Source organism: Maniola hyperantus, chromosome 22 (assembly GCF_902806685.2).
Source record: "Maniola hyperantus chromosome 22, iAphHyp1.2, whole genome shotgun sequence".
In the NCBI taxonomy this organism is placed as follows: domain Eukaryota; kingdom Metazoa; phylum Arthropoda; class Insecta; order Lepidoptera; family Nymphalidae; genus Maniola; species Maniola hyperantus.
The window spans coordinates 5,068,903-5,081,842 of NC_048557.2; the positions used below are offsets into that span (position 1 = coordinate 5,068,903).

At 36.5% G+C, this 12,940-nt stretch overlaps 1 protein-coding gene across 3 annotated transcripts; it reads left to right on the forward strand.

Moving 5' to 3' along the window:
* The first annotated feature begins 702 nt into the window (after positions 1–702).
* On the forward strand, positions 703–12,576 carry LOC117992800 (protein tumorous imaginal discs, mitochondrial-like). 3 transcript variants are annotated; one of them, XM_034980513.2, is made up of 11 exons: positions 704–911; positions 1,080–1,294; positions 1,945–2,175; positions 3,131–3,299; positions 4,156–4,250; positions 4,874–5,032; positions 5,557–5,628; positions 6,228–6,335; positions 6,924–7,029; positions 10,405–10,437; positions 11,483–11,617. In XM_034980513.2, exons 1-10 carry the CDS (start codon positions 740–742, stop codon positions 10,416–10,418), a joined length of 1,341 nt encoding a protein of 446 aa, XP_034836404.1. In that variant the 5' UTR covers positions 704–739; the 3' UTR covers positions 10,419–10,437; positions 11,483–11,617. The 3 variants fall into 3 exon arrangements, with proteins under 3 accessions (XP_069362322.1, XP_034836404.1, XP_034836403.1); XM_069506221.1 differs by lacking the exons at positions 10,405–10,437; positions 11,483–11,617 and adding an exon at positions 7,483–9,242 and having other exon boundaries at positions 703–911; XM_034980512.2 differs by lacking the exon at positions 10,405–10,437 and having other exon boundaries at positions 11,483–12,576.
* Positions 12,577–12,940: the final 364 nt, after the last annotated feature.

The window sequence follows — 12,940 nt, forward strand, 5'->3', positions numbered from 1 at the left end:
GATAACCAACCTAATTATTTTTTGCGATTCAACGACGAGCCAGAGAAACCACGTATATTTCCATTTTATAAAGTTAAAATTAAATTAAAACACTTAAAAGACACTTTTTTTATCTTAAATATAACAATTCTAAACTCAAATAAAAATACTTCTTTCAAAACACGTCCATTTTGCCATTTAAGCAGACTCTTTAAATTTAGTGGGCACCTCGCGAGGTCCACTCTAATTTTAGAAAATTTTAGGTTGACGTTTCTTAATTTAGACATTTAGTTCGTGCAACAGAATAACTTTTGCTCTTTAAAATCTAAATTGAATAGTTTAGTGCTGTCAAATTCAATTTTAGGTTAGACCTGTCATTTAAGTGGGTTTTCAGAATAACACACCTCTCTAAGTCTAATATTAGACATTTTAAAATTAGAAAACCGCCTAGAGAATCGGCACCATTCTAAAACAAATTTTATTATTTAGTTTTATGCATAATAAAATGTTTGATTTATCGTGCAAAATGTTGAAAACAATACTCGAGTAGGTACGGAAGCCTTGGTGCGCGAGTCTGACTCGCACTTCACCGGTTTTTTTTTGTTTCTTTTACACCCGTCTTTTGCTTGGGTTACATGTACCGTGTAGATGCAGCATAAGTACAAAGTTCTTTTACGGAATCTGGCAACACTCTATATGTCAAGCTACGATGTCAATTGTCATTTTATCTTCGAATTGACATTTAAATTTTTCTTTTAAAATGGCTCCGACCCGGAGTATTATTGGATTTTTAAATCCAAAAACTTTAAGTGCAGTTTTCACTAGTAATATATCAAAAACGTCTTGCCGGTATATTCACAGATGTAACTGCAACCATTTGTTAGGAAGCCCGGTGGTTTCTATTTCGGCATTGGGACGTAAAAACTTCAAGAGTAAGTTTTACATGCTGTCATTACATCATTCAATTAAATGCTTCGTTATTACGTTCCTTATATGATTTGTGTTCGAGTTTTGTGGTGTTTGACCTATAAGTGTGGCTAAGTTTTTATTAAAATAGAAATGTACTGCCTTGGTACAGCATAACCTCAAATGTTTTGTAGATAACATAGATGGTCCAAGACATCGAAGTATTCACACTACGAACAGCTTATACGCACGAGTCGACTATTATAAAGTCCTCGGCGTCTCGAAGAATGCCTCTGCCAAAGATATTAAGAAAGCATACTACCAACTTGCTAAGCAGTATCACCCTGATGCAAATAAATCGGATCCAGAAGCTTCTAGGAAATTCCAAGAAGTCTCAGAAGCGTATGAAGTAAGCGTCTCCATTCACTATTAATTTCAAAGTTCGTGAATTATCTTACAGTTTTTTGTTATTATTTTTTTGTTACAAATAGAGATAAATGTTAAAACTTAAAATAGACACACCACAATTTTTGCTCCAGATAGGTTTGGCATGCAAGCCATGAAGTACTTTTTTGATGTTTTTCCTATTTCTAATTTATTGGTGTTTATTTCTGTTGTACAGGTAACTTAAATAATAATTAATGTTTAAACAAACTTACCTGTAAGTGAGGTTCTATCAAAATTACAGTATGCAGTAGAAAATAATGTACATCAACCTTTAGATAGAGCTGGTCCATAAAACATCACATAGGTATGAGTGACAGAGACAACACTCTACAAAGCCGAATTCTCATTCTAAAGGTTGATGTACATTATATTCTGCTGTGTACTGTATACGAAGGCTTTGTCCATAGAAATTATTTGTATTTTGCATACACTTGAACAACTCTTCTTCTAAAACTTATTTTTTTACAAAAGTTCATATTTATTATGACTATAGACATAGAATATACACATATTAAACACCACTCTGTACTACTTTCTACTACTATGTCACTATTAACTACTATTAGTTGTTACCATGTCATTTAGAAATTACATGGGAAATATCTTTTCTAGATTCTGTCAGATGAAAACAAGCGTAAACAATATGACACATATGGGACAACCTCTGACAACATGGGTATGGGAGGCCCAGGAGGTACAGAAGGCTTCACACACCAATGGCAGTACAAGTCTACCATAGACCCCGAGGAGCTGTTCCGCAAGATTTTTGGTGATGCAGGGTTCAAGAGTGAGGCATTCAGTGACTTTGCAGAAAGCCAGTTTGGTTTCGGAGCTTCTCAGGAAGTATGCAATTTTTTATATCCATACTTCCATTCTAATATTATAAATGCGAAAGTGTGTCTGTCTGTCTGCTAGCTTTTCGGCTCAAACGTTCAACCGATTTTGACGAAATTTGGTACAGAGATAGCTTTAACATCCCGGGGCAGGACATAGGCTACTTTTTATCCCGGAAAATTGAAGAGTTCCCACAGGATTTTTAAAAAGCTAAATCCACGCGGACGAAGTCGCGGGCATCATCTAGTTCTAAATGTGTGTTAGAGCCTTTTTTCACAAAACAAAGAACACTGATGTTTTTCCATGAATGAACTTTATACCTGTTTTGTATTATTGTAATATATCTATCTTAGTTTAAAATCAAGAAGCATCTTGATACCTTAGTCATACCATACATCAGTGATGCTGTCTTGTTTGAGTCTTTACATTGACTTAAATTATTTATTTTTTATTTGCACCAAAAACATTTACAGTAAAGGGAAAATGAGAGATAAAACCTTTTTTTGAATTATTGCAGGCTATTTGTAGGCTGTAAATACAATTTTTTAACATCAAAATATTATATCTCCCTCTCTCTCTTTGATAAAGCTAACAATTTAATGTTAATATCACTAAAACTATTATATAATTCTATTAAATAAACTTAAATCTAAATTAAAAGTACTTAAAAATATTAAAATAAAACATACAAACTTAAATAAACCTTACCAACTTAAAATTAAACGTCGTCAAAAAGTCCGCCCCTGGTTGCCCCTGGGCCAAAGGTACCCATTAAGCTGGCACTTTATCATAATAATATGTATGAAATGTGTAATGTGTCTACCAATAATTAAATTTACCTCTCTCTTTGTATCATCACATCAGTACCAGTAAAAGTATCATATTTTCTAATACAATATTTGTTTAAAGCAATAAATGTTAACATTTATTTCTTCCATAAGTTTATCCAATAGTATTGTTTCAGGTCATAGTAAACCTGCGGTTCACTGAGGCAGCCCGTGGTGTGAACAAAGATATCAATATAAACATAATAGACACATGCCCTAAATGTATGGGCACAAGATGTGAGCCCGGCACAAAGTCTATTAAGTGCACCTACTGCAATGGCACTGGCATGGAGACATTCTCTAGAGGTACCAGTTTCACTACATTATAGTATTAGTAACTACTATTTTTTTCATGTAAAAGAATTACTGAGCCCCCACAGTGGAGTGGATGCCTGCACAATGGGTATACTATTATGATTGTGCTGCAATTAACCAATGCCCATAAAGAAACGAATGCTTGACTGAATGAGCCAATGCGCGGCCGCATAAACGTCCCTGCCGTCGCTCCTCTCTTTGTACTTTTGAATTGATAGATAAATCACCTGTTATGCAGGTGCAAGATCAGCTGTCTATGTGAAATGAACATGATCTAAAATTGTTGAGAGATGTATATGAATTTCCTTATAAATGCAGAACTATTCTATAATTAGTCAAAAATCAAATCATTTATTCAAAATAGGTAACTTTTTACCCTTTTTGACTGTCAGAAAGATCAGAAATGCCCATATGGGCATCTTTATGGGCATAGATTTGTAAGATGATATAGTGGTGATAATTAAATTAACTTCAGGAGTTCCAAACTCGCCCAGGTCTGTAAAAACCCCACAACAAACTGAGCTGAGTATAACGCGTAAAATTTAACATGTCACGCGCCATTTTAACTTTTTGTGTCAAATTTCATGACTGTGATAAGTATGATTTTCATTTTTAGTCATTATTTTAAATGTGAATCATAGTTTTGACGTGGCAGTTGACCCATAGAGTTAAAATGCCGCGGGTGTAATTTTTTATGGATAGTCCATAATAATTAAAAATAACTGATATTTATATGTATATTAAAATATTCAGTGGATAATATGATGGATAAAAATTTTGATGATATGTTATTCATCCATATAATATTTTAAAGATAAATAGGTTGTCGTTTTTGAACTTGTTTTAGGTCCATTCGTAATGCGCTCTACATGTAGACACTGCCATGGTACTAGGATGCTAATTAAGTTCCCTTGTGTTGAATGCGAAGGAAAAGGACAGTCAGTAAGTATTTATTATTTCAGGTTCCATAGTAAAAAAAGAAATAAGAACTGATAGTTCATTATCTATTCTTCATTATGTTCAAAAACTATTTAAGTTGTAAAGCTGAAATATTATAGAAAATTATCTTATTTTTAAGACCCCACCCCATGGAAATAGAAAAGTAGATTTTTTAAGACTCTGCAGGAATCCAGAATAAAAAGGTGCCTATGCCCATTGGGATGCAAGCTATCTCTGTATTAAATTTCGTCAAAATCGGTTAAGCAGATGAGTTGTAAATGCTTACAGACAGACCATTTTCGTATTTATAATATTAGTATAAATTATTGCAGTATTTATTTATATGAACAACCTAGTTTATGCTCGCGACTACGTCCGCGTGGACTACACAAATTTCAAACCCCCATTTCACCCCCTTAGGAGTTGAATTTTCAAAAATCCTTTCTAATCGGATGCCTACGTCATAATAGCTATCTGCATGCCAAATTTCAGTCCGATCCGTCCAGTAGTTTGAGCTGTGCGTTAGTAGATCTCTCAGTCAGTCAGTCAGTCTGTCTGTCTGTCAGTCAGTCAGTCACCTTTTCCTTTTATATATTTAGATTGTAACCTCTACTGTTTTATTTAAGGTACAGCGCAAAAAAATAACAGTGCCAGTCCCAGCAGGAGTGGAAGACGGTCAGACAGTGCGTATGTCAGTTGGCAACTCAGAAATCTTCGTCACCTTCAAAGTGGAGAGCTCTAGCTACTTCAAGCGGGATGGACCAGACGTTCACACTGATTGTACTGTGAGTATTGTTGATATCACAGTGTTAGTGGGTGTGGAAGACCATCAAACAGTACACATTTCAGCAACTCAGAGATCTTGGTTACATTCAAAGTGGAGAGCTCTATACACTATCCGCAGAAAGAAGTAAGTATAGCGCTCTCTCTGTTATGCAATTCCATACAAATGATAGAGACAAAAATCTCAGCTGTGAACGCTAGCACCTTTATGTGGTCGACATCCAATCTACTTGTACGAGCAGAAACTCAACGTTTCTGATACAAACTGCTAAGGTGTGGTATGCCCTTCCTGCGTCCTTATTTCCTGCCAAGTATAATTTGAATTCCTTCAAGGCAAGAGTGAATAGGCATCTTCTAGGCAAGCGTGCTCCAACCTAGACCTCATGTTGCTCTGTCTTAAGCAAGTGCAAGCCTTTCTTACTATAAAAAAACTCCACACAGGATGCCGACTCGACTTGTGTATAGCCAATAACACAAGTCAAGTTTAAGCAATTTTTTTTTAAATTTAATTAATTTCTTATTTCAGATCTCCGTATCTCAAGCACTTCTTGGCGGCACTGTGAGAATACAAGGACTGTATGAAGACCATACGTTACAGGCATGTATCTCATTAGTTTTATATTTTATCTATTTACTTCTGAAGTTAATTAGGTCGGGTGAACATTATTATTATGCACTAGCTGATGCTCGCGACTTCGTCCGCGTGGAATTAGATTTTCACATTCGTGGACGAGAGACTGACGGCGTCGCTTGCACGCATTGACTGCTAAAAAATAAGAAACACCACATGTCAGACATTGGAAGTCATCACGTAAAATTAAATCTAATTATTTCTCCGATATATATATAGGGGATAGATATAGATAGGGCCCACTACGTAGGCCAGTTCGGGTCGTTTCAGCTCCTTCTTCCCGCACTTACCGCACGATTGGTCTGTCTAGACCGCTTCGTCGAACCTGTTATGTATCCTTACTCTGTCTTTGGTGTCATTCCACCGCGCTCAATAAGTGCAGTAAGTCTCTTTGGCAGATTTTGAGACAACTGCTCTCAAAGTTTTGCTTAAATTCGCGGAATACCATACTAATATCATAAACTAGCTGATCTTTGATTTTTCGGGATAAAAAGACGACTGTGTCTCTTTATACTGTACTATATAGGTCAAGATGATATTATTATAATTGATAGTGTTTGTTGTAGATCGTCCCGGGCACGTCGTCTCACAGCACGATCCGCTTGTCGCGGAAGGGCATGAAGCGCGTCAGCCAGCACGGCTACGGCGATCATTACGTCCATATCAAGATACAGGTACACTTGCAATTCACGAAGACGAGTGAACTTTGTTTGTGGTTACGTCGTTTACATAGGCATTGCGTAAGTGTGCGTGTATGTCGGACCAATCAGTCGCGACCAAGCGCTCTCAAACGCACACTAGTGTACCTTACTTATACCAATACGACTTAAACACAAGCATGAGTCACTCGTCTTCATGAAATGCAAAAACTATAACACATCACAAGTTCGATTCTCGCATAAGCCCTCTATAAGGAGGTGGTATACTTTCCACTTTCCAAGAGTCATCAGCTACATGTTAATTTTGCCTAATTTTTAGGATTCCGTACCTTTAAACGAGAAAAGGAACCTTTATCACTTTGTTATGTCTGTCTGTCAAGAAACCTATAGGGTACTTCCCGTTGAATAATCATGAAATTTGGTAGGTAGGTATGTTTTATAACACAAGTAAAGGAAAAAATCCACAAAAAAATGTGTTCACGAAAAATTTAATATACTAAATCACATATAGATGGCGCAGTCCATCATTGACTTGCAGTATTCTTGTACGATGGACGGAATCCTTCGTTCGACTCGCTTTTGACCGGTTTTTTGTTTTCCAAGGTACCAAAGACGCTGAGCGAAAAGCAGAAAGCCCTCGTCTACGCATACGCTGAACTAGAGGAGGACACGCCCGGACAGATACAAGGTGTCTCCTACGACAGAGACGGTAAGAAAACATAGCTTCTATATAGATTAACGCTGTATAAACGATTTTACTTCCTACCTAGTCCTATCTATACCCTATCCACGGTAAGAAGTTAGTATAGTGCTCTCTCTGTGACGTCATCCCATTCAAATTATAGAGATAAAAATCTCAATGGGCATTTACCATTTTGAATCATCAACCAATCACAAATATGTTTTCGAAAAATATTCGAAATTCAATTCGAAAATGGTTTTTGAAAAAACATTAGAAAACATAGTTTTGTTTGCGATTTGTTGGTGCATCAAAATAGTTAGCGTCCACTGAATTTTGGTGTGCATAGAGTGCACTTCTTGCCGCGGATAGGGTATAAATGACGCGTCAAAATGGCACAAATAACCAATTAGCTAAACTGTAAAAACTCATACACCACCATATAGTTTGCATTTTGTAAACTTGCTAAAATTTATTTTACAGCAACAACCAAAAAAAGCGATAGTCCGAAAGACACCCAAACAATTCACGAAGCTAATCGCGAATCTAACACCCGAGAGAAACCTGTGTGGACTTTCCTAGATAGCATGATTGACGCTTTCGAGAAAAATAGGACCACTTTCCTTGTAGGCTTCTTTTCTTCTATAATAGCGTTTATTATTTTTGCCTCAAGCGATATAAAAGATACTGTAGGGTTGCAAAAGTATATCGATGAAAGTGAACGTTCTGAGAAAGAGTTACAATATAGGGATGTACCTCTTGGATATAGAGATACGATACGCAAACAAAAAGAGCAGGATCCTGAGTTATATGAGGCATAAATCCATATCCATACTAATATTATAAATGCGATAGTGTGTCTGTCTGTCTGTCTGCTAGCCTTTCACGGCCCATCCGTTCAACCGATTTTGACGAAATTTGGTACAGCGATAGCTTGCATCCTGGGGAAGGACATAGGCTACTTTTTATCCCGGAAAATCGGAGTTCCCACTGGCTTTTTAAAAACTCAAATCCACGCGGACGAAGTCGCGGGCATCATCTAGTATTTAATAATATGTGTATTGTGTATAGCTTTTGACGAGAAAAGTCACACATGTGATGTATAAAACTTGGGTTTGATGAAGTTAAAATGAGAGATATATGTATAGGTACAGTACGCGGCAGAAATTAATGTACATCGACCTTTAGAAGGATATAGCAGATTTGTAGAGCATTGTCTTGTGTTGAGCGACAAAACGTCATATAGGTATGAGTGACAGAGACAACGCTCTACAAATCCGAAATGTCTTTCTGAAGGCAGATACGCAAGGCAAAGTTATAGTACACTCTATTGATCTCGGCCTCCAAAACAAATGACTCTGACCAGTCAATTAAATTATTGACTTATCTATAACAGAAGTTGCTGAATTTTTGGTAGTCATCCAATAGAAAGGATTGCGATAATCGCATAGATTTTAAAAAACATTTAGGATAATACCGGTGTCTATTCGATTGCGTCCATCTCTAAGCAAAGATTTTACAGGTCTTATAGTAATGATATCCTTTTTACAATGTTCCCCTTTGAAATACCTAAATAAAAATAGAAATGAATTAATATAAAGTAAAAAAAAAAGATTCCGACGAATTGAGAACCTCCTCCTTTTTTTGAAGTCGGTTAATAAAACAACATTAAATTAAATCTAAAACCTCATCGAGACCACCGCAGCGAGCGCACTTTGAAAAGTGTAGCACTATTTTAGGAACTGTCAAATTTAGTTTAGAGATTCATGTATGATTCGTACATTTTGAGATCTCATCAGTCGCCATTTTAGCTCTATGTGTCAGCTGTCATGTCAAAGGTACGACTTTAGTCCTTATTTTAAAGGCGAACCGTAGGTCGATTTCGTCTGTACTTTTGACATGACAGTTGTCACATAGAGCTAAAATGGCGAGTGAGATCTCAAAATCTACTCACTATAATATGAAAATAAATGAAAAATGAAAATATTTTTTATTTAAATAAACTTTCACAAGTACTTTTGAATCGTCGGATGCATCTACCACTGGTTCGGAATGCCGAATAGGCACCATTGTAAATAAAATAAAGGCATTTAATGCTTTCTGTAGTATGTTATTTAAATATAAAGGCTTGTTAGTTAATCCGTAAGGATATAGTATGATGGTTGTTGTGCTATGTAATATATTTATGAAATTGTAAAGGTGTAAATAATTTTCAGTAATATACTAAAATTATGATTATTTAACTGTTGTTTTATTTAAAAAATCCTTTGCAATCCCCTTGCCATCATGCTATAGCCGATGTAGTAAAGATATTAGTAATGGTCGTATTACTAGTATTACGTATTCGTAGTACTACCACTTTTCTAAGTTACATCGATGTACCTGCGCAGAAATTTTATTTTTGAATGGTGCGAAAATATCTCAGCCAACCAACGCTATTGGTTGTTGCCTATGAGCACAGATATATACCTACAGATATGCAACTAGCGTGGCCTCTATGGTCCCCCTGCTCAAGCAGAGGTATTTGTGAAATGTTATTCCTTCTATTTTACGTTCGCTTCGGCAATTGTAGCCTAGTATACTGCTACCCACCAATGCACAATAACTTCAAAAAGAAAAATTTGTATTCAATTCAATTCAAAACAAATCAATTACTTCTTTAAAATACTTGAGTCAATATAACCTCACTTCATATTGTTTGTCAAGAACAAAATACATCTTGACAAACAAAGAAAGTGGCCATTTCACACATTGGCACATTCTAATAAGAGCTTAAATTCATTTAGCTATCTCGCTCTAACAGTAGAGTCACAGTAGAGCTACTTCTACGGGTATTTGTTCTGAGCCTACGTATCATGTTTTATACGCGCGATTAATTATGATCGGAATAGCACGAGTTTCTGTTGCATTTGTGTTTAAAATCTTAACGTCGAGCAATAAGGTTTGTATTTCATTGGTGTACATTCGGTTTTAGTCAGCTTAAGCTGTTCTGCGCAAAGTAATTTTTCCGATGCGACTTATAAAAGTGGTAGTACTATATGTAATCTCATCATCATCATGATCGACCCATCGCCGGCTCACTACAGAGCACGGGTCTCCTCTCAGAGTGAGAAAGGTTTTGGCCATAGTCTATCTCGCTGGCCATGTGCGGATTGGTAGACTTCACACACCTTTGAGAACATTATGGAGAACTCTCAGGCATGCAGGGTTCCTCACGATATTTTCCTTTACAGTTAAAGCAAGTGATATATTTGAATTACTTAAAACGCACATAACTCCGAAACGTTAGAGGTGCCTGCCCGGGATCGAACCCGGACCTCCGAATAAAAGGCGGACGTCCTAACCACTAAGAATAGTAAAGTACTAAAGTAATCTATTAACAAAAAATAATTTTGCTTATCGTAGGTGACAAAATATAAAGAGAGAAGCACTTCTTTTGTAAGTTGCAAGATTTGTAATACGTATTGTGAATTTTTGCACCCCTATACCTATCGCAGACGACAGATAAAAGCAGTTGATTCTACTAAAAAATCTGCGAAAATAGAACACAGGGCATAATAGGAAACCATAATCCGCTGAAATATATCAAATCTGTATGGTGCAACATGCAGCATGTGCCATGCACCGCCCGCCCTCCCACTGCTAAACATGCAGGAAAACCCAGCCACCAGGCAAGCAATACGCACAACTACCACGCAGCACCACGCAAATCTCAAAACACACTCATCAAAAAAGATTTGATCTGTTTCAGCGGATTATAGCAAATTAAGCTTTTGGTTAATTGTATATCATGGATTTCCGCAAAGTAACGCCTGATTCTATACAACATATTATATCCTATTTATTTAGATACAAGTTAACCCTTGACTGCAATCTCACCTGGTAAGTGGTGATGCAGTCTAAGATAGAAGCAGGCTAACCTGGAAGGGGTATGGCAGTTTTTAAGAAACCCATTCCCCTTTGGTTTCTACATGGCATCGTACCGGAACGCTAAATCACTTAGCGGCACGGCTTTAGCGTAGGGTGGTAACTAGTTACGGCTATGATTTTTTGCTCAAAAAGTAACATTTTAGATAGCTTACTTTACTACCGTGGTAATCGGGAAGGCAATATGTCGAATTTTTAGTTTTCTTTACAATGTCATTCATAGAACGTATAACGCGTACAAAATGAGTTATCACGCGACCCTTTAATTTAATTAGTAAGTGTCATGTCAAAAATTACGATTTAGCCCTTATTTTAAAAGTGAACCGTACTTTTGACATGACAGTTGACACAAAGTTAAAATGAGAACGCGTGAGAACTAATTTTGTACGGACTATACGATATAAAAGATCTAGGTTTTATGCCTCTGAATACAAAATATTAGAACAAAACTTTAAGCGCCGTTTTCTGTATTACTGCCATCGCAATTGCCACGGCATTTTAGAAATTGTGAATAGTCACCAATGTCTAGAAATACAGGAGTTTTCTGTTGGTACAGGTAACAAAGTCTCCATATCTGAGCCTCAGCACTTAGTGGATGCTGTGAAAGAAGCGCTCAAGGGGAAGAAAAATATCCAAGGCGTCACCACCGAGAGCCCGGAAGACGATGTATTGAAGGAATCCAAGCGCAGCAAGGGATAAAATAATAGAATAAATGATTATTCCTAAATAGATTTGCAATTTTGAAAATTTTGCAAGCACACATAGCAGTCGCGTCGAATTTCTAGCGAGGTCTTAGTAAAAAGTTGGTAGTAGGTGCTTTGAAACAAATTACATTGCAGGTCCATTTTAGTCACAGATATGTCAGATTTGCAACTAGCGTGACCCCCTCAGTCCCTCTCGCTCAAGCAGATTTTCTTACTTGTGAAATGTCATTCCTTCTACACTTCACGTTGTTTGTCAAATACTCACGTACAAATACATTTTGACAAACAAAAAAAAGTGGCCACGGTGATAAGGACAAAACATAATCATTTTGTCCGTTCTAACAAGAGCTTAAATGCATTTAGCTATCTCGCTCCAACAGTAAGTGTCACAATAGGGCTACTTCTAACAGTCCTTATTCTGAGATTTTAGTCCAACGTTGTAATCCGGTATTTGACAACTAGTTAAATCTTTTTATCAAACGTCAAAACACGCGCTTAGTATGCGAGCTTCTATGAAAATGTGACGTCAAATACGAGAACTTACAGTCCATTTTAGTCTGACGTTATTTTGGATGCTCAAAATCTATCAACTTTAGGGAAACGCTTGAACGTGCGTATAAATCGAAGTTCTGCGCGACCTGTAGAAAAATATTCCAATATTTTAAATCACAATGCAATCCATTATTTTTCAGTTGATTTTTTTCTTTTAAATCTACCTTTTTATTTTCTCATAAGGAATGTCTATTTTTATTTCGTACAATACTGTGATATGAATTAGTTGAACAAAGATTAGATATACATCTATAGAAAATTTCGTATGAAACCTCAGGTTGTAATATTGTATGATTGAATTACTGTTATTTTACTTTGCTCGTGGTAAATAACGCTGTATATAGCTATGTTGACTAGTTAGTAGGAAGTGGTAAATAAATACAATATAATATTTTTTCTGTCTTTTATTTTTTAATACCTGGATTATAAGTGCCCTGAGTGAGTGTAAGTTTAAGTACAGTACGCAGCCGAAAGTAATGTACATCGACCTCTAGGAGATAGCAAATTTGTAGAGCACTGTCTCTGTCGTTGAGACCGACAAAAGATCATATAGGTATGAGTGACAGAGACAACGCTCTACAGAGCCGAAATGTCATTCTTAAGGCCGATCTACATTACTTTCGGCCGTGTACTGTAAAGTGTATGTCCACTAAAGTGGTGACGTAATTAGCAGACCCATGAGATGGTCTGAAAAGGGACAGAACTTTAGTTAAATCTCCTGTCTGGACCAAGTCATAGTGCGCTCTCTAGATCTTAGC

Coding starts and splice junctions, on each gene's coding strand:
- LOC117992800 (XM_069506221.1), top strand. CDS start 740: ATGGCTCCGACCCGGAGTATTATTGGATTTTTAAATCCAAAAACTTTA. Junction 6,336..6,923: donor ACGTCCATATCAAGATACAG/GTACACTTGCAA, acceptor TTGTTTTCCAAG/GTACCAAAGACGCTGAGCGA. Junction 7,030..7,482: donor TGTCTCCTACGACAGAGACG/GTAAGAAAACAT, acceptor TTTATTTTACAG/CAACAACCAAAAAAAGCGAT.